General features: G+C 37.1%; 1 protein-coding gene across 5 annotated transcripts in view; it reads left to right on the top strand.

Annotated features, from left to right (window-relative positions):
• The window catches only part of SMARCA2 (SWI/SNF related, matrix associated, actin dependent regulator of chromatin, subfamily a, member 2), a 120,085-nt gene that overhangs the window by 43,257 nt on the left and 56,137 nt on the right, over positions 1 to 20,691 (top strand). For all 5 annotated transcript variants that reach the window (XM_056323761.1, XM_056323766.1, XM_056323763.1 and 2 more), the window contains 11 exons: positions 1,019 to 1,192; positions 1,417 to 1,590; positions 5,549 to 5,719; positions 9,707 to 9,760; positions 11,204 to 11,334; positions 11,549 to 11,609; positions 13,114 to 13,214; positions 13,511 to 13,658; positions 16,855 to 17,018; positions 18,735 to 18,801; positions 19,343 to 19,453. In XM_056323761.1, the coding sequence (XP_056179736.1) occupies positions 1,019 to 1,192; positions 1,417 to 1,590; positions 5,549 to 5,719; positions 9,707 to 9,760; positions 11,204 to 11,334; positions 11,549 to 11,609; positions 13,114 to 13,214; positions 13,511 to 13,658; positions 16,855 to 17,018; positions 18,735 to 18,801; positions 19,343 to 19,453 (1,356 nt within the window). The remainder of the gene's footprint in view (positions 1 to 1,018; positions 1,193 to 1,416; positions 1,591 to 5,548; positions 5,720 to 9,706; positions 9,761 to 11,203; positions 11,335 to 11,548; positions 11,610 to 13,113; positions 13,215 to 13,510; positions 13,659 to 16,854; positions 17,019 to 18,734; positions 18,802 to 19,342; positions 19,454 to 20,691) is intronic.

The following is a 20,691-nucleotide window of genomic DNA, read 5'->3' as shown; positions in this document are numbered from 1 at the left end:
GCTTTGTCTACCAGTCTAAAATGTAACATAGAACTGTGTCTTCCCTCACGAACATGGCATTGGTACAAAGACAAAACAAGAGCTGGACAGATGGCAAGATGATTTTCAACACAAATCCCAGCTATATCTTTCTGGATATAGTTCATATAGTTGTCATGTGTCCCTTTGTTTGAGGAAGAGTTGTATGTTGTGTATGCTGTTTCACTGTGATCTGTTTCCAGGATTTCCACTGTGGCACAGAGACTTTGAAAATTAAGTGTAACAAGATCAGACCTAAGATACAAGTTGGATGTTGAACACATGTATCACCAAATGAATTTTAGAAAAGGAATCACATTGCCAGAGTAATGGGCCTCTTGCCATTGGAAGTGGCAAGAGACTTCAAGCTAGTTTGGAAGAACAAAGATGTGATTTGGCAGGTCAAACAGAAATACTTCCTGACAGAAGCCTTGGCAGTAGTTGTACCATGATGTCCAAGTCTTCCTTCCCTCTACCCTTGGCATTCCTTTGTAATGAAGTTTTGTCAGAGGTCAGATGAAAACCAGTAGGCTCTCCCTGCTGTACTGCTGGGGACTGTGGCAATACTGTTCTGAGCCCTTAACATTTGTCTCTTCCTGCTGACTCCTGTGCAGCTGACCATGAAATGAGTTGTCAGCTACATTCGGGTCCAGCTCAAGAAAATATGTCATGTATTACTTTGATGGTGTAACATCTTGGGTAGCCCCTTTTGTTGCAGCAGGACAGTCACTGGCAGCATCATTCAGGAATAAATGATTACGAGTGATTAACACTTGGCCATCATATGGAGACTTAAGATTTGTTTAAGGAGACAGATATAGCTGGTGCAACTGTATAGATGCTGGATCTTTTCAGAACCATAATGGAAAGGGAAGAACAGGCTGGTACATCTTCTGGACTGTTACTGCTTTACTCTGCCATACTAGTGTTTAAAGTTGTTCCTCTGTGTATTAAAAATTACGTATGTTTTTTTTAAGTATTTCTTTTTTCCCAATGGTAGCTAAGACAAGAGGTAGTAGCTTGTATGCGTCGTGACACAACGCTGGAGACAGCACTGAACTCCAAAGCCTACAAACGAAGCAAGCGCCAGACTTTGAGGGAGGCCCGTATGACGGAAAAGCTGGAGAAACAGCAGAAGATAGAACAGGAGAGGAAGCGTAGGCAGAAGCATCAGGTATTTTAACTTATTAGCTTTGTGCCCCATGACAGAAATGCACCTTCCTTTGCTGTGTGTCTTCTCTATTAAATATTTTATTTACCTTTGAAGTTTCTAAGATTAAAAAAACCCTAAATCATGTGATCAGTAATTGGAAAATTGTAAGATTAAAACTTACGTGTTTGTGATTTTAAGTCTTGTGCTTTGCCCAAGCATCTGCACTAACTTGTTTCTCTTCCTAGGAATACCTGAATAGCATACTGCAGCATGCTAAAGATTTTAAAGAGTACCACCGGTCAGTTGCTGGGAAAATTCAGAAACTTTCTAAAGCTGTGGCAACTTGGCATGCCAACACTGAGCGTGAGCAGAAAAAAGAAACTGAGAGAATTGAGAAAGAAAGAATGAGGAGACTAATGGTAAGGAGTAGAGGAAGGAATATGGTTATTTTAGGTAAAATTACATGCTGCTTCCTTTCAATATTTCATATGCCATCTCAGTCACACACATATTTTTTCTTTGAAGAATAAAGCCTCTATAATGCAACAAGTATAAATCTGAAACTGCTACAGCTTGATTACCTGTATTTCTGTTGATGGTAGTGAATGTGACACTTGATTTTCACTTATAGCTACTTCTTTTTTAAAGGTTTTTGATGGGAGTAATTGTTGTTTTCTACCAGCATGAAAACTTAGCACAGCCACTTCTGTATAACATCACTTAATCTCATTAACTACATATACTAACACTGTTATGTAATTGCAGGGGTATTGGTCCATTATATAAATACTGCACTGTGTTTTATTTCTAGGTTTTTAGTGTTGAAGATTCCATATGATTAACATGTTCACAGCATTACACCACATACTTTTTTTACATAAAGCTGATCTCACGTGTGAAAGTACATAACCAATAGCAGTAATGAATATATCTTGAAAATTCATAGCAGCCAGTTCTACCCATTAACACTGCGGGACCATATTCCTTCCTGCAATTTCATAGTTTTCCCTTCTGTGCACCTGCACAGTACTAGTTGTATCACTCTTAGGATGGAGTAGAATGTTTTTTTGTATAACCATGTCTTTTCAGAATGGTGTGGAACCAATCAGTGGGCTGCCTACATTTCAGGAATTGAAATAGTTCTGGAATTTAAAGTGTAGGCAGTTTAATGCATATGTACAAGTATGTTAGCAAATGGGGTTGGAAAAATTTCTTCAAGATATTGGTTAGCTCTTTTTTAACATTTTATTAACACTTTACAAACACAGAATTGAATTAGAATTGCCATGCTTACTTTGAAACATGCTGGCAAAAAACAGTAAGTATCTAATGTGGGTGCAGACGTAAGACAAAACTCTAGCTCCTTTCTAGAATCTGTTCCCACCCTGAATAAGGACTGAACAATTGGGTTTTAAAAATCACAAAACAAAATGTAGACATAATTAAATATGATTAAAACTTTAAGTGCATTGCATGTAAAATGTAAATGAAGGGCTTGCATAAGAGAATAACAAATGTTTAGGCCCTAGAGCATTTCTTAAAATTACATAGTAATCAGCATTATAGACTTTTTATAATTAATAATTGCCAGCAGTCTAACTAAGCTTTTAAAAATGTTAAGTATTAGAGAAAGAAAGAGCTGGTTTAAAAAAAGCTAAACTTGATATTTTAGAAATATTTTTGTTTGTTGTAATGTTGAGGTTATGTCAGCCCAGCATGTAGTGTAACAAATAATAAAGATCTCCACTGCTGAAACGTACAAAGTAGATTTGAATGTCCAGAAATGGCACAGGATACCAGTGCTTCCAGAATAGCAGTGCTTTGTCCTAAGACTCCTTCATCTAGGCTGTAGTTAGGTGCTATCATAGATACAGCACTTCATAGGCATTTTCAGTTTGGGGCTTTGTACTCAGAAGTCTTTTCCTCTGCTGCTCTATTAAATCCTTCTGCAAAAGCAAACTGTGTGTTATGTTAGTGGGGTTATTTGGCCCATTTTTAGTCCAGTTGTGATAAATTCTGAACTTGCACATATGTATTAGCGGTTTTTACAAAAATCTTTTACTCTCAGACGTTTGGTGTGGTCTAGGAAAATGTGCTGTGGCTAAAACTCTTTGAATATCTTTTCAGAATGTTGAATTCATTCCACAGAGTGTCCTTCATTGACTGCGATTAGAAATGGTGATTGTGTCACAGCTCATTAATAGTAATATATACCATATGCAGGGATGGGCATTGGGTATGATTTTAAAAGATACTGTCAAGAGAAGCTTGAATGTATAAAGGCAGTGCCTTGGCTAGATTACGATGACTGCGTATCCACTACTACTGCTACTAGTAGTAGTAGCAGTAGATTGCAATGACTATATTCAGTAGTAGTAGTAATAATAATAATACTAACAACAACTTAGGTTTTGGGTGTTGTAGTTCTGATGGTTGAGCATTACAACTGAATTTTACAAGCAGTTTTACCAGCTCAGTTTGAACATTACAGCTGTTCTTGTCAACTTTCTGCAGTTCTTATGTCTCTCCACAGAGGCACAAGGGTTTTTTAATCTCCTAGCGTGCTGTCTTCTAAAGTAATCATCTTTAAAATGTTTCTGACTCATGTTTGGTTTTTATAAGGCATCATGTACTTTATTTTTTTAGCCAAAATTGACAAAGCTGTCTCTGCTGCTTTTCTTCTGTTCTGACATGCTCAAATGCTGCATTATTATCTTCACAGCACATGAAAGTAGTATTTCCTTGTATGTCTTACCTTTAACATTTAACACAGTGCCATAAGGATGCAGAGTTGCCAGAATGACTCAGAGATATGGCTTATCTGGTGAATCCTGTCTCTGATAGTGACCTGTGTCAAAGATGAAATAACATCAGAGTGGAAAGATAATAGATGATTATCTGCCCAAAAGAAAATTCTCTTCTAACACCTAAAAGAAAAAGATTTGTATTGATATTGGAAAAATGACTAAGTGCAAGTTCACATCCAGCTCCGATGTTCTTCCTCTGGGTATGGGCTACCTGCACTACATGTTCTTGAAAAATCATCTCTGTAGGAGACATCTGTTTGATGTGACTTCCTCCTCCCTTACCTGTCGTAGCTGCTCTAGATTTTCTGATCATTAGGCTGTGAGAGTAGGAGATATTTAGAATCATAGAGTCCCTGAATCCCAGCGTCACTCAGGCTGACAGGGAGTGCTCTAGTCCAACGACCTTCCCAAAGCAGTGTCAGATCGAGTTCAAAGCAGGTTGCTCAAGGCTTTTTTCAGTCAAGTCTTGAAAACCTCTAAGGTCTGAAATGGTACAACTTCTCTGCCTGTTCAGGTCCTTCTGAAGTGTAGCCCAGCCCTTGCGCATATTGACTAGCTTCCCCTAGTTTCATGTCATCTGCAAACTTGACTAGGGTGTCCTCCATCCCTTCCTCTGGGTCACTGATCAAGATGTTAATATGCCCCAGGATTGACCCCTGTGATAATCCCTCTTCTTACTGTCTCCAGATAGTGTAACTCTCAGCCACCCTGGGGAGAAGGACTTGAGGGTATTGGTGGATGAAAAGCCGAATATGAGCCAGCAGTGTGAGCTCGCAACCCAGAAAGCCAATTTTATCCTGGGCTGCATCAAAAGAAGCATGACCAGTAGGCTGAGGGAAGTGATTCTCCCCTTCTGCTTGGCTCTTGTGAGAGCCTTGTGTGTTCAGCTCTGGAGCCCCAGCATAAGAAGCACATAGGCCTGCTTGCGCAGGTCCAGAGGCAGTCCTCGTAGATGATCAGGGGACTGGAGCACGTCTCCAAGGAGGACAGGCTAAGAGAGTTGGGGTTGTTTAGCCTGGAGAAGGGAAGGCTCTAGGAAGACTTTATAGCAGCCTTCCAGTACTTAAAGGGGGGCTACAGGAGAGATGGGGAGGGGCTCTATCAGGGAGCGTAGTGATAGGATGAGGACGTCTGTTTTACATAGAAAGAGGATAGATTTAGATGAGATATAAGGAAGACATTCTTTACTGTGGGGGTGGTGAGGCACTGGAACAGGTTGCCCAGAGAAGTTGTAGATGCCCAGTCCCTGGAGGTGTTCAAGGCCAGGTTGGATGAAGCTTTGAGCAGCCTGATCTAGTGGAAGATGTCCTTGCCAATGTAAGGGGGGTTGGAACAAGATGATCTTTAAGATCCCTTCCAACCCAAACTGTTCTGTAATTCTGAGATTCTGTGAGCTGTTAACATAAGTGTATGACCCTGTGAGCCTGATCATATGATCTTTACCCATCTAGTTGTCCCCCGATGCAGATCATAATGACCTAAGATAACACATGATTGTTGATAATGGGAGTAGGTTGGTGTTTCTTTGGAAGCATTTCTGTCATGGTTGGTGTCTATTTTGTATTGCTAGGCTGAAGATGAAGAAGGCTACCGCAAGCTGATTGACCAAAAGAAAGATAGACGCCTGGCCTACCTATTGCAGCAGACAGATGAGTATGTGGCTAACTTGACTAACCTGGTATGGGAGCATAAACAGGCACAAGCAGCCAAAGAGAAGAAGAAGAGAAGGAGAAGAAAGAAGGCAAGTAATTACAGCTGATATTTTTAGGCCATGTCTCCTTCAAGTCCAATTTTAATATTAATAAATGTAGAGATACCCAGTTGACATACACATACCAAAGTATCTAAAGTCATTTACATGGCCAAATTCTTCACACTGAAGGAACTCATCTATCTCCACTGAAATATGTAAGAAATTTGCTATCATTAATTCCAAAGAAGGTGAAAAGGGGGCAGGATTAGAAAATCGTGGGCTGTTAACATTGATTCACTGATAAACTTTCTGTGCTACAGGCAAAATTGGCTGTGACATGTAAATTAGGATTGAAGTACCCAAAAAGGATCCAGTGGATCCAAAACATTGTATGCAGAAGATGGGAAAAGTCTGGTCTGTATAACTGTTTCATACAGAGTAACTTTTTTAAACCTCCACGTTCTACACTTGGCTCAGTCCATTTTGTAGGACCATTGGAAATGACTAGAGGGAAAGAACTTGCGTAGGTTTATTATAGCAAATGGGTATTCTGCCAATAGTATTATTCATAGCGCGTTCTTAACATTTAATTGAAGCTTTTCAAAATTGCCTTTCTTCATATGAAATATCTTACCTTGTGAGAGACTCTCATTGTGGAAACCGAACAGTGCTATTTTCAAAACAGCAATTGTGTGTGTGAAATAATCATTAACTAATGATATGTCATTTTTGTGACCTCTGAGTACCTTTCTTCTCTTGCAAGTTGAATAAGAGGATTTTTATAATGCTTTTCCATGCCTGATTTGCTATTAATTGTTAATGCAAATATAAACTTCATATTTACATGGTTTACAAGCAGCACTCTAAATATGCTAATAAATTCCAGCAAATGAAAAATTCTAATTTTGGAAATTAAAATATGCTCCATGTTTTCTCCTGTCCCTCTCTAAAACCTCCGTACTTTTTGTTGAGAGCATGTTCTTAACATAGGAACAATCCTTGCCTACAAAGTTAAGACATAACTTAAATGGGGTTGTTGACCTACATTACCAGTGAGAACAGACCTGATTTAATGTATGGAATTTTCAGTAGAGATAATCCTTAATGAGATAGTGTCTGAAGTAAATGCACTGCTCTAATGAAAAATACTAATTCCTTCAGCAATTTCTATGTCAGTTTAGCTGAAGTATGTATGAGGAACACAGAGTCTTTTCTGGCCATGTCAATAAAGACATAATTTTCTGTCACTGAAGTAAAGGGAAATATGCCCCACAAATATTCAGCGCTTATAAATATCCTAGTCTAAAATGTAAAGGAAGATAAGCAGAAAAAAAATCTCAGCTCTGTCTTGATCATCTGTAGATTTTTGTTTGTAATTAAGTTATTTCCACCAAGCTTTTGTTCAGCTGTCAAGGATATAGGAATGTACATAAATATTATTCTTTGTTTTAATTTATAATTCTCTGAATTAGTTGTCCGTGGCTGCAGCACTCATTGAAATTGGTGGGCACTGTGTCTTCTTCCAAGTCATACACTTCTAATACACTTTTATGATTTGCAGTCCATGTAAACACAGTTTAATCTACTAACACACATAATTAAATGTCTTGTACCTAAAAGAGATAGATAAAAGAGTTCTTAGGTTTTTCTCGTAGAAATAACAATGAGGCAGTAGGTGATGAAGAAGTACTTCTTGTCTTTGCCAGGCTCACATTATATAATATCCAAGTGAACCCTACATTCTTACAAGAACAAAATTTCAGCTTAGTCCACTTTTTCTCTGCGATACAGCTTGGAGAATTTTAATGGTAGATTTTCCCTTTTTGCTTTTTTCACATTCCTGTATTTGTGTCTTCTGTCTCCTGCCTCCTGTTCAGCTAGTGTTCCACATTCTCACTGCAGTCATGGATAAATAAAAAAATACTCCAGATGAAATTTTCATCTGATAGGATAGTTTAACTTGCATGTTGCTATGCAGCCTTTCACCTTTATACATAGGAGTTTTTCCTGTCACTATACAGAGAATGAAGAAAATGTAGCTTTCTACTTCCATAAAATTGGTATTTCCTTGTCAAGGATTAAATTGTCAAGATTAAAGACGTGTTTGCATAGCCCAAAATATAAGTGCGAGATATCTGTCATTATTTACATTTATCTCCTTTGTAGCATAGGTTTGTGCTTTCCAAAATGTTTGTTAACTATAAGTCGTAAAAGTTTCTGCTCTCACAGCAAGATCTGATCTTTGCACAGTGACTAACACTGATGCTTACTGTTCATTTGTGGTGGTGTGTTTGAAACACCACGTAGATGATCAGGGGACTGGAGCACATCTCCAAGGAGGACAGGCTAAGAGAGTTGGGGTTGTTTAGCCTGGAGAAGGGAAGGCTCTAGGAAGACTTTATAGCAGCCTTCCAGTACTTAAAGGGGAGCTACGGGAAAGATGGGGAGGGGCTCTATCAGAGAGTGCAATGATAGGATGAGGACATCTGTTTTTTGTTTTGAGTTGTAAAGTCCTTTCCATTGATTGGAACAATTATTGTATGTTAGAGGGCAGTGTCATGTGCAAAAGAATGGACCCCTCTCCTTTTGTTTATCCCAGATAAAAAATACCCTCACTTGATGTAACTTGTTCAGCCAAGACCAGATATGTGGTACCGTAATTTATTCTGCCCCTCTGTTTAAACTCTTCAGTTTTGGTAAAGTTCCTTTCTTTGTCAGCAGACACATCTGCTGCCCAGGAATGCTGAAGAAAGTAGTCTGCAAGCTTATTGCATTGGGCAGGACCAATGACATTTGTGTAGCTCAGTGAAGTATTTATAAGCCTCAACTGCAGGTTATTTTTTGTATATTAAAAAACTTAATACTTCATAAATATTTTAAAAGTTTTAGACTAGAATCAAGCTTAGCCAGATTTCCATTTTTGGTAATACTAGTGAAAGGGTAGAACAAAGGTAATTAGGCATGTGTCCAGAAGTAAAAAGGCTATGCAAAACGAATAAAAATAAACTTTTTTAAAATGTAGAATTGACCCATATCTGCTGCTGCATATTCATTTGAAGTTCATGCCTTGGGAAATGGACTTTAATGGCAAAGACAAAGGCTCAAGGCTTGATCTGAAGTGGATATTGAGGATCATCTCCATATTCGGAAGTCAGCTGTTCCTGAAGTATACTTCTTAAAAAAAGAAAAAACTGGATTATCTGAATTTATCACACACATTAATGATACTTGGTGTTGTTTATCTATAAAACACAATTTAAGAGATCTGGTCTTGTTGTTAGTCTGATCTGTTTACATTGGTAACCAAAATAAAACTGTGCCGTAGTACTACAAACCCAGCACTGTGACAGGAGCAGAAGTTGTATTCTATACTTTCTTGCTCATTGTCAGAATTGTTTAGGAAAATTCCAATTCAAAAGCAAGCTATGTCTTCCATTTTCAAATACTATCCTGACATTTTTAAGTAGGGTAAATGAGGACAGACTTTGATGAAGTTACTGCTTATTTCTTGCGGGGGTGCCTGGCGAGAAAAAAAAAAAGTATCTAGCTTACTCCAGTTAAGAACTCCAGCATTCTTTTCGTTTGTAATTTGAGTAATTGTGGTCTAGACTTTATTGAGATATAGTGCAAGGAACGCCCAAAATACCCATTCTCGTTAGTTGTCAGACACCCCAAAATTGTGTCCATACTCGAAAGTGCCTACACCAATATACAGTTTGTGATATATGGTAACACCTCTGAAATGGAGATTAAAGCACTTTAGAGGGAATGAATAGTAAATCACATGAAAAATAATTACTATTTTATTTGTATTAGCACAGTCTGTAAGCAACTGAGCTTTAGGTCCAGACCTACCAGGTAGTAGTTCTGAGCCTAGCTCTACCTATATTCACCCATGCCTTAAATTACATGCATCCCAGGCTATTCAGAAATGGAATGAAACGTATTCATGGTCCAAAATGCTTATATTATTTAAAGTGTTCTCTCTATGCTTGTAATCTGACTGTGATATTTTCACTTCTTTATTTGATGTAGAAGGCCGAAGAAAATGCAGAAGGAGTGGCATCTGGTCTTGGTCCTGATGGAGAGGTATGAATTTTACAGGGTAGTTTTTTTGGTTGGTTTTTTAAAACTTTCTAGTGATTGTTCTGTATGCCATTGCTATAGCTTAAAAAAAAAAAATCATGACCACAAATGTTCTAAGAAGAGCTGTTTATGACCAGAAATAAAATTTATCTAGATTAACATTTATACTAGTCTGTTTCTATTCAGAAAGTTGAAGACTAAAAAAAAATATTGTATCTATCACTGAGTATGCTGAAGAATCCCTCTTACCTTTATTAAATGCTTAAGCAGTCTGTGTGTATACATAATTTACTCACTAAAATGAAGTTATAAACACTATATATTCTAGCTTTTCATTTTTGTGAAATATATTGTTGACATTGCACATAATTACCTTTCAGAGACAGGACAGACTATACTATTGTGATGGCTTAAGAGATCTGAAAGTTCTTTCTTCCTCAGAAGCAAATGGAAATAAGTAATTTTTCTGTGTCATTCTTTGAATAATATTTTTCATTCAGTACCAGAGAATGTGCTGCCTCATGAAGAGCTATTTTGTCAATGTCTTTTTTCTGTTCCATCTTATTTTTATATAAAAACTTTAGAATTGTATTTATTGTTTTACTTTTGGTCTTTTTTATACTTGCAAGTGATACTTCTGCTGATTAGTTCAAAATTATAGCAAAATCCTTTAATATAGTTACCGTTGCACAAGGAAAATGCAGCTAATGTTCCTGTAACTTCATTATCTATGGAAATGGAGTACATTTTATACTCTATCAGTCACTGTATTTTTAACTGTTCAGAATTATTTTTTCTTATTCACATATATGTACTAGGAAAAGATTCTTCAGTAGAAGCCAAAATGTTTTTCAAGCAGAAAATCTGTGATTGAACAGGGCAAAGAAATAACAGAATTAATTATGCTACTCTGGTTTTGTTAGAGCACCAGAATAAGTAAAAGTTTCTGTTATTGCAGATGCTTTATCAGCTTAATTGAAGAAGTGAGGACAGTGAATCTTTAAAATAAGCATTCTTTACTTAAAAAGTTAGCTAAATTGTAACGTCCTTGTTTCTCCATGTAAGAGAAAAAGTCATAAGGTTAGCGTATGCTTTCTTGTTACAGATGTGTATTGGTATAAATAACAGAATTAAATGCCTATAAACATACATACCTTGTGTCTTGTTTCACAGAAGCCAACAGTGTATTCTTTTCCATGCTGGTCTTGTTAATTTATTTGTAGTACTGTTATGTATTTGTAGATGTCACATAGACTATGCTACATACAGAAATACTGTGACTCAGCATTTGCTTGATAGCTATGTGAGAAGGTGTGGCTTCTAATAACAAAACTACACTGCTTGTTCAGATCTGGAATTTTGAAGGTGCTATTAGTTCTTTTAATTGTATATGACCAGCGTGAAATTCAGTTGCCTTATGTTATAAAATTTCATTTTAATATTTAGCCCATAGATGAAAGCAGTCAGATGAGTGACCTTCCAGTCAAAGTGACTCACACTGAAACAGGCAAAGTTCTTCTTGGACCAGAAGCACCAAAAGCAAGTCAGCTGGATGCCTGGCTGGAAATGAACCCCGGGTAAGTAGTTAGGATACAAGTAGGCTGCTTTTTCTATTTACATTAATATTTTTCATAGGCTTCTCTTAGTTATTCTTTTTCCTTTTTTATCTCCCCTCCCTTCCTTCCCACTCCCCCCTTCATGTATTATGTGTAAACTGAATACGAGATCTAGTGAATCTAATCCCTCCTCTTGTTATCTGTAATTCATAATCTTTCTGTCATCTTTTTACAGCTATGAGGTTGCTCCCAGGTCAGATAGTGAAGATGAGAGTGGCTCTGAATATGAGGAAGAGGTATGTATCTTTAAAAAAAATAATGCGACCAGTCGCACAGTAAAAAAAAATAATTACTTATTCTATGTGATTTTCTCCTCTTTTTCGTAAGGAAGGAAGGGAAACTGGTAGCAGATGTGTAGGTGTTTTAAGAATAATACAAATAGGAAAATAAACTTAATCAAATTCTTTCCAGTTCAGAGCAGTTGCCCTTTTTATATGCCATATATGCCTAACGGGTAATCAGAGTTAGGAAAAATAAATATTTTACTCTGACTATTAATGATCATTAACCAGAGAATATAAGCAGATTCCAGAAAAGAGTGTTTTGTGGCATTGTGCTGAATGAAGTTAACATCTCTAATGTCTATGTATTGGAGCTTTTATTGGCAATCTTGAATAACACAGTTATTTATTATGTTTATTGAAATGTTTGGGATTATGTCAGGGATTTAGGTTCAGACAGTTCAGGACAAGCTATTTGATTCAGTATTTTAATGGTGATTTAAATACTATTATTACAAAAAATCTAAAAATAATCTTAAAATTAACACACACAAAGATTCCAGCCCTGCAGGATCATAATGTTAGATAATATAAATAATAAATACTGCCACTTGCATAGCATTTTTCAGACAAGTACTTTCTAAAGGAGAGGAAAACTGAGAAATGGAGGACCGTGTTCAGTCAACAGGCTGGTAGCAGACTGAGGTATAGAATTCAGATATAAGTCCAGCAGGCTTTACAATACTAGACCAGTTGACCACTGAAACTGACTGGACTGTATGATGTTAAGGTACATGCCTTTGTAGGACTAATTAGTGGTAATGTAATTCTGCAAGACTTGTAGTATTAAGATAGGAAGGGAGGGTCTGATACCTGTCAGATTCTAGAAGGAATGTTAAAAGAGGTGTGCCCACATTTTTAGCAGACTCTTCAGCAGCAGTGTTTTCTAGGGCTGGCGAGTTCATTCTTAGGAAAATACACTTGCAGAAATCACAGCAGTATTTTTTTTAGCTTCATAAGTGAGATTTTAAATTGTTGGTTATCAGTTGCAACTGTAGCCAGAGACTTAAAAGTTATTTTTAAAAAAGTGAAAAAGTGGTGTGTTTTTCAAAAATTAAGAACCTAGAACCCTAAACCAGCAGTTCTTGGCAGTTTTTTAAGCTTTATTAAATTATCACACAACGGGAATATGATATAAACATATATATGGTATTGGAATCCTCTTCATGAATGCAGTAAACCCAATAAGGCTTTTAAAAGTAAGATGTGAAAAGGGAAATTGCTTCTTATTTCAAAGTATCATGACTTCCTTTTGGTTAATGCGTGTCAAAATTTACCTTCCTGTTATGCTGCAGTGCAATTCTGTTGCAGAATAGGTGTAAATTGAACTTTGTGCTTCAGGTTTCTGTCATAAAGCATTAACCAATGAAAGCTACCAATATGTGAATGCCAGTTGAAAGTATGACTTAGGACAATGCTGCACTTCCCAGGACCTCTGTTCTTTTTCTGTATTCTGTAGGATGATGAAGAAGAATCAAGCAGGTTAGAAGCAGATGAGAAGATACTCCTGGATCCTAACAGTGAGGAAGTTTCTGAGAAAGATGCAAAGCAAATCATTGAGTGAGTGTTCTTTATATGCTGTTTTCTGTTAGGAATTGTGATTTCTTACAGTGGCATTTCTCAAGAGTAAATTGCTGTAGATTAAAGGGATTTGTGGTAGCTTCTCTGGCATGAACACCTGCAGGAAAAGGAATGTGGTCATTTGGTATTAATTGTGTCCTACTTATAAAGAGCTTGCACCCTTTGGTGTACTTGCCATGGTTGGGGATTTGCACTTTCTTTAGACATACATATGTGAGCTGTGGTCAAAAAAGCTGTTTGTGGGAATTCACTTTAGTTCTTTTTCTGCTTTCTAGGACAGCCAAACAAGATGTGGATGATGAATATAGCATGCAATATAGTGCTAGAGGGTCTCAGTCCTACTACACTGTTGCTCATGCGATCACAGAAAGGGTGGAAAAGCAGTCTTCTCTTCTTATTAATGGCACACTAAAACATTACCAGGTGAGAAATCATTAAAGCATTAAAATATTTAAAATTTAGAATTATGCTCAACATTTCAATGTGGTATTTCAAGTGGCAAACTGAAAATGTGTTAAGAAATGCAAGATCTCTAGTAGGTTAGAATTTGGGAATTACATGGACAAAGCAATGGCCATTACCTATCATAGATAATGTTTCATACACACTGCTTGAATAACAATACCAACTTTCTGTATATACCTGTAACTTTTTTTTCATTGCAGACCAATAATATTTTGGTTTTGCTATCCTCATTGACTGACCTGGAATTTCAGTTCTGTTCGTTGTTTTCATTTGTGGTGTGTTAACAATATTTTTCTTCTTCCAATGTTTAAAAATTTAGCATTTTATTTTTTAAGATCCCAGTATTTCAGTGCAGTGATAGATGAAAGTTGGAAACAAAATACTTTACTATGGAAACCGATGTCTCACATTCTTTACACACATGCATGGATTTAGTAACTAGGAACTTGTGTGCTGACCTAAGCTAGATTCATATATAATTGAACATGTCCTTGGCACATGTTTTCAACATTTCTTCTATTGTACAGCTTTATAGGAAACTCCAAGAACCTGTATCTTTTCTGCAGTCAGAACATTATTTCTACATCCACATACAAGAAAGAATAATACTTACTGAGATGTCATAAAGGTGTATTGTGTATCTGTCTCTACTTCCAGAGAACTAGGAAGAAGACTGTTTCCTAAGTACAAAGCATTATGATTACAGCCCCCAGCTTCCTGTGCTCCTTAGCATTGCCATCTATTACAGTAGCTTGTTTAAATAATACAAAGTTCAAGAGTTAAGGTGGTTTGTCTTTCCAAAGCATTTTAGTATGTTTATATTGGGTTCCTAACTGTGGGACATAGTGGGATAACAAGGCAAATGAACAAATGCTGATAACAAAAATGAACAAGAGTGTTCATACTGGGTGTACAGAAGAGAACAGGGCTGCTGTAGAGCAGGGCCTTAAGAGGTTTTCATTCACTCACCATATAAAGCCTTGAGCAACCTAGTCCCAAGGCTAGACCTGCTTTGGGCGGGGTATTGGCCTAGAGACTGCCTGAGGTCTATTCCAAACTGAGTAATCCCATGATCCTACTTGTTCACAGCAAAACTCCATCTGAATTTGAATTCTGTTCTGAATCCTTAGCACTTCCAGGTGTCTCACTGTGAGCCCTCAGCAGAGAGGAATATGTCATTCAGGGGCTGATTTTGAATACAATAGGTTAACTAACTTTTCTGGCACCACTGAGGAACATCATGACTAAGACAAGATAGAATCCGACCATATAGAGATATATGCCAGATTGTCAGCTATGATGCCCTTTTTATTTCTGCTGCCTCATTGTCAATATGTTATCCCCCTTGTGCACCCAGTGAAGCAGGGAGCCAACAGACACAGTCAAGACACCACCTTTACTGCATAATCATGATTCATTGTCTGGGAAAGTTTACCTGATGTACTAAATGAATAGTGTGTAACAGTACTAATTTGGTGGTCATATTGGCTTAAAGTGCTCATGGATGGGAAATTAAGATTGTGGTAATTCCTTTACTTCCTAAATTGTAATTACTTATGGAGCACAAAAATATTCTTAAATTATGCAGATCCGTGTTTTGCAATGCAATTTCCCTGTGTGCCACAAAGCAAAATAAAATGCAGTTACACAGACACTCATACAGGGCATGCCAGTTAAAGCAGGTCCTTTGGCTACTCACTATGATATCTAGCAACTGAATAATTAGATTTGTTCTTTGTGGTGTCTGTTCTATATATAATTGCACCAGAGGTAAGAGGTAGACTTGTTTAAGGAGCTTTATGTCAGGAGCATTGAGGCTTGGCTTTGGTTCTAGCAAGAATGTTCTTAAGGAGACTGTTCTGTGACTCTCTCCTTCACTCCTTGTATTTCCCTGTCCTCTAGATTTTACATACTTCTTCCTTCTCAACTTTTTTTTCTGATTTTCCATGTTTCTTACTGTCAAGTTTGGTCAGATTGTCTCTTCCTTCATAGCGGTATATGTCAGTGGAGAAAGTTCAATGACATAGAAAAGACAGTTTTCTTATTCCCAATTCTTAAACTACTTTGAAAGTGGGACATAAAGGTGCAGAACAAATTCAGAACAAACTCTTGGTGGCCTGAGTATTTCATAACTAAACAGAAATCAGTCAGCAATGTACATACATAGAGCTAGTAAATTGGCAACATTATTTTGGATACTCTCTTATAGGAGCAACAGGTTACTTCAAGCATATAGTGTTTTCTCTCTGAATTTTCTTAGGCTTCTTAATTTACTTCTCTCTCCACACGTGGGACACAGCAGAAGTCTGGGTCTTAGAAGCGAACACTTACTTTGCACTTGCATCAGTAATGAGATACACAGATATGTGGAAGTCTGTGTGACAAGGGAATGATCCGAGTCAGTGCTTTCTAGCAGTATTCCTTGGAATGTGAAATTCTCTTATGTAGACATTTCTTAGCTACAGTACTCTGGCTTCCTTCTGGCTCTGGGATTTTCTGCAGAAGGTGTAACTGAACAAAGGGGGCCTACTCTGACATGTGAAGGTCTGGACAGCAGACATAAATGGATGTGCTCCATGAGTTTTAGCATACCAGTGATGCAATTGGCAAGTGTGAAGCTTACATGTTTTGCCCAGACTTGATGGATTTGGTTTTGAAAGATTTTAATTGACACAGGGAAATGCCATGAAATACACACAGAAAGTATTACATGTGTTAGTACTGAAATTGAAGAACAAACTTATGATGTGAAGTGTTTATCAGCCTTACATGTGAGTGCCTGTGTTGCTTTGTATGCAGTACACAAAAACCTCCATCTATGAAATCTGACTTCATATTATGGGCTTTGCTAAACAGGAGTGATGATTTCCATATAGCTGTTACAAGAAATGTAACTTGTTTTGTTTTATTGTTTTTTCTTGTGGTTTGGTTTTGGTGGTTTTTGTTTGGGTTGGTTTTTTGGGGTTTTTTTTTGTTTTTTTTTTTAATTTTTTGTGGCGGGAAGGTGTTAAGATAGCTGGGGATCCCTGTGCATATAGTATTATTAAAGGAAATTGAACATCTAAGTAGGCAGGGACATCAGAACTTTGGTTCTGTAGTACTGGTATTAATTAGTGTGGGTTTTAATAACTGAAACTACTGCCCTTCATTTCAGCTCCAGGGACTGGAATGGATGGTTTCGCTCTATAATAACAATCTGAATGGAATTTTAGCTGATGAAATGGGCCTGGGAAAGACAATACAGACTATTGCACTCATCACTTACCTGATGGAGCACAAAAGACTCAATGGCCCCTATCTCATCATTGTTCCCCTTTCGTAAGTAAAGGTTCCCTCTCTGTTAATCGTTCTAAGCATTGCAGATGTGTGTTCTCAATACACCAACTTGTTTTCCAAGTAATGATACTACCAGAGATGCACAGTGGCATTACACTGAGCATGTAGTCAATGTTTACTTTGACATTTCTTCTCACGTAATTGTCTGGCTTTGGAAGGGTGAACAGAAGGCTGATAAAGCGCTTGATGCCGTTAGTTTCTGTCCACTCTTTTCGCAAGCTCGTAGTGAATTTACTGTAATTCACTCTTAAGCCACAAGAGGGGGATATTTTTTTCATATTACAACCGTGCGGTTCCCCATACAACTTATAACTGATATTAAAAATCTGTTGCTTAATTCTTTAAACAACTGGCACCTTGATGATACCAAGTAGTCATGCTTTAATGAGGTTGGATGATCTTTTAAGTACTGTTTAACTAGCCCGGGACGTAGCTTTGGTGAATGATACTCACACTTTGGTCAGGTGTCCAGTTCATGATTGTTTATGGTGCTTCCACCTTTTGCTTTTCCTTAGCTTTCCAAGATGCTGCTTGTTTTATACATTTCTCTTAATGCATTTTCCTTTCTCCAAAGGTGAGGTGTGGGTTTTAGTGATTTCTAGTGCTGTGTTTAAAATAAAAACTGTCAGGCATTATAAAACTGATGTAGCATATTGAGGGGTTGTTTGCATATTTTTGTAAGTGACTTGATTGATGTGCAGAAGCTCCCTGGCCTTTTGTTAGATAATTTGTCTGCTAGTTGTGCTGAGCGTGCAAATGTGTTGTAGGACTGGGATAAATTTTATTCGTGGCCATCTCTTTTGATTTCTTTTGAGGTATCTTGTCTTCTGGCTGCGGTAGTAACTGATTGACTAACATAAATACCACAGCTATGCATAATTATATGAATACAAATTATGAGATCTAGTGTGAAAAGAAGTGATTGGGAGAAGAAGTATCTATACAAGTAATACAAAGTTAAAAATAAGGGGGAAATGTCATTCATGTTTGATTTCACATGGGCACAGTAAAAAAATGTGATTTATTTTAAGTTCTTGGTAATTATTTTTCTTATGTTCTAAAAGAAAGCAGCAGAAATTACTTTCCTGCATGTATTTTAAAAGCAGCCTTTCCCTGCCTTTTCTTAATAGCTGGCACTGTTGTCATCACAGGTACAGTAAGAGAAATTAAAAGAAAACAAGGCAAGCAACTGAAAAAACTCAAAGTTATTTTTTGCTGCTATATCATGATAACAACTAGCCTAGCTATTAAAACCTAACTGTTGTGATCAAACAGCAGAAACACTGTGCAAAAACAGACCTGTATAGTGGCACTGGGTGGCATTATGAGTAGTTTTACTTGAGTAGAACACAGATGAACTAATCAACTTCATGAGGCTGTATCTGAAAAATTGTAACATCAGGTTTTGGATGATAGGTAGTATAAAAGAACTTAAAAATCTGATTTTTGTTCCTTTGTTATCATTTTAATATGCTCCAAAATACCAAGATGCATGCAAAATACTACTCTGAATTGCTTTCAAAGAGGCCCCTGAATGTGAGCTGAAAACACTTTTTTCTGTTTACTACCTTCTCAGAGTTGCTTGTATTTTATTACAGTATATAAAAGGCATTTTTGAAAATACACTTGGAAACATTTATAAAGTATTACCTGCCAATGCTGAAATATATTACGTTTTCTTTATTATCTCTATGATAGGACTTTATCCAATTGGACATATGAATTTGACAAATGGGCTCCTTCTGTGGTGAAGATATCTTACAAGGTTTGATTTGCTTTTTATCTGATTATAGAGTTGAAGGAATGAGAATAGAGCCAGTTTTAACACTGCCTCTGCATACATTTCTAAACTGCTAGCGAAGTTTTGTCATGTATATCAGGTACTAAGCAGTATCATAAGACTGTAATAAACTGTAATTACTTTCACATAGTGAAGTGCAGAATCAAATTGTTAATTATCACGTTGCAAGGCTTCTGATAAGAGTAATACAAATGATATCTGCTTCACATTTTATACATAGCTGAATACTTTGCTCTTTGCTCACTATAGTAGTGTTATGGCCAAGCAATTTGTAAGGAGGCTAGACTGCTAGCTACATGTTTCCAGTGCCCCATAAACAGAGCTCTACAGTCTAGTAGCTGTTTAGGGAAAGTACTCTGAAGAAGTTTGGAATGCATTGATGTATTGTTTGCAGTACTGTAGGATTACAAGTTCATGTGGTTGCTCTTTATCTGCTAATTCATAAAAATTATATACTTTCTTCATTAGAAGAAAGAATAACTATTCACTTAGCTCTCTCTTCTAGGGTACACCTGCAATGCGCCGCTCACTTGTTCCTCAGCTTCGAAGTGGAAAATTTAATGTTCTTTTAACTACTTATGAGTACATAATAAAGGACAAACATATCCTTGCCAAGGTAATAATGACTGTCATCTCTTAGCAGCAAGACCTTCAAAACATGTTGAAATAGTGCCTGGCACAAAATGCATTTTTGTTTTATAGGGAAGTCCTGAGCTGTTGTTCTGTCCTTCAACAGAAATGAAACCTTTCATTTACTTTTCTATTACTCTGTTTATGATTGGACTTCTCAGTCACAGCTCTTCTCCCTGTAAACATCAGAATTTCCTTGAATGTGGCCAGGACAGTAATTCCTTTGTGTAATTCTGTCAGTACTATATACCTGCCAGTCCTTGGAAAAACATTGCTTTTCTACCCTCTGCTTAATGGCATTTTACCTAATCTGCAGTCCTGACTTTATTTTTTTTCCCACATTGTTTCTGACTTGAAGCTCACTTTTATTAGAGCCTTTCCCGCTGTGTGGTCACTTTTACCCAAATGACTGTTACCTGTATCATCAGTCTGGTATCCAGAGTCTTTACCACACATGGCCGAGTTCCTAAAGGCTCACAAAGTGTCAACAGGTGTGCCTCAATTGTAATGAATTAATTTGAAATTTGCTGTACTGTAAGACTATGTTATGTGCACACAAAGCAGACTAAAGAGGCATTTTGACACACAGAGAAACCATACGCTCCTACTGTTTCTTTGTTCTTCATTTTCACTTTATTTCACTCTATTACATACTGCATATTTACATTACTCATGTTTCCTCTCTCATGCAAAGGCAGTGCGTTTTCTTAGCATAATTCTGAACACCTGAGAACAGTTTGAGACTGCAGAGTTTTCCTTCCCCTATCATTTTTGCCAACTCTTCCTAAAAAGATAGGAAGGACAGCACTATGCCATTCAACCTTTCCTGGGAAATGGAATTAGTTAGCACCTGTGAAAGTACAAACCAAGGCTTTCCTAGTCATATGTCAGTGTGGCACATGTGTTTACTGCCCATGTAGTTAGTACACATGATAACAGAGAGCTTGAGCAACTTCCTTTCAACATCTGCTGTGACTGAATAAACTGAGTAACTTGAGATGATTGTAATTATGCAGCTTCCTTCTTGAGTAAAAACATAGGATTAGCTGAAACAAAACAAAGTTCAGAGTTGCAGGTTTTTGTGAGAAGTTCTTTTTTCTGGAAATGGTTTTGTCTCCTGTCAAAGTTTGTGTTGGAGATAGGTCATCTGGAGTTCATGTGGTCTCTTTCTTCCCCTGTGAATCATATTCTTGAAGAGCTAGCTAATCACCCTAATCTGTCTCC

The sequence above is a fragment of the Falco biarmicus genome, chromosome Z (assembly GCF_023638135.1).
Source record: "Falco biarmicus isolate bFalBia1 chromosome Z, bFalBia1.pri, whole genome shotgun sequence".
In the NCBI taxonomy this organism is placed as follows: domain Eukaryota; kingdom Metazoa; phylum Chordata; class Aves; order Falconiformes; family Falconidae; genus Falco; species Falco biarmicus.
This window is presented reverse-complemented; position numbering and strand designations above follow the sequence as displayed.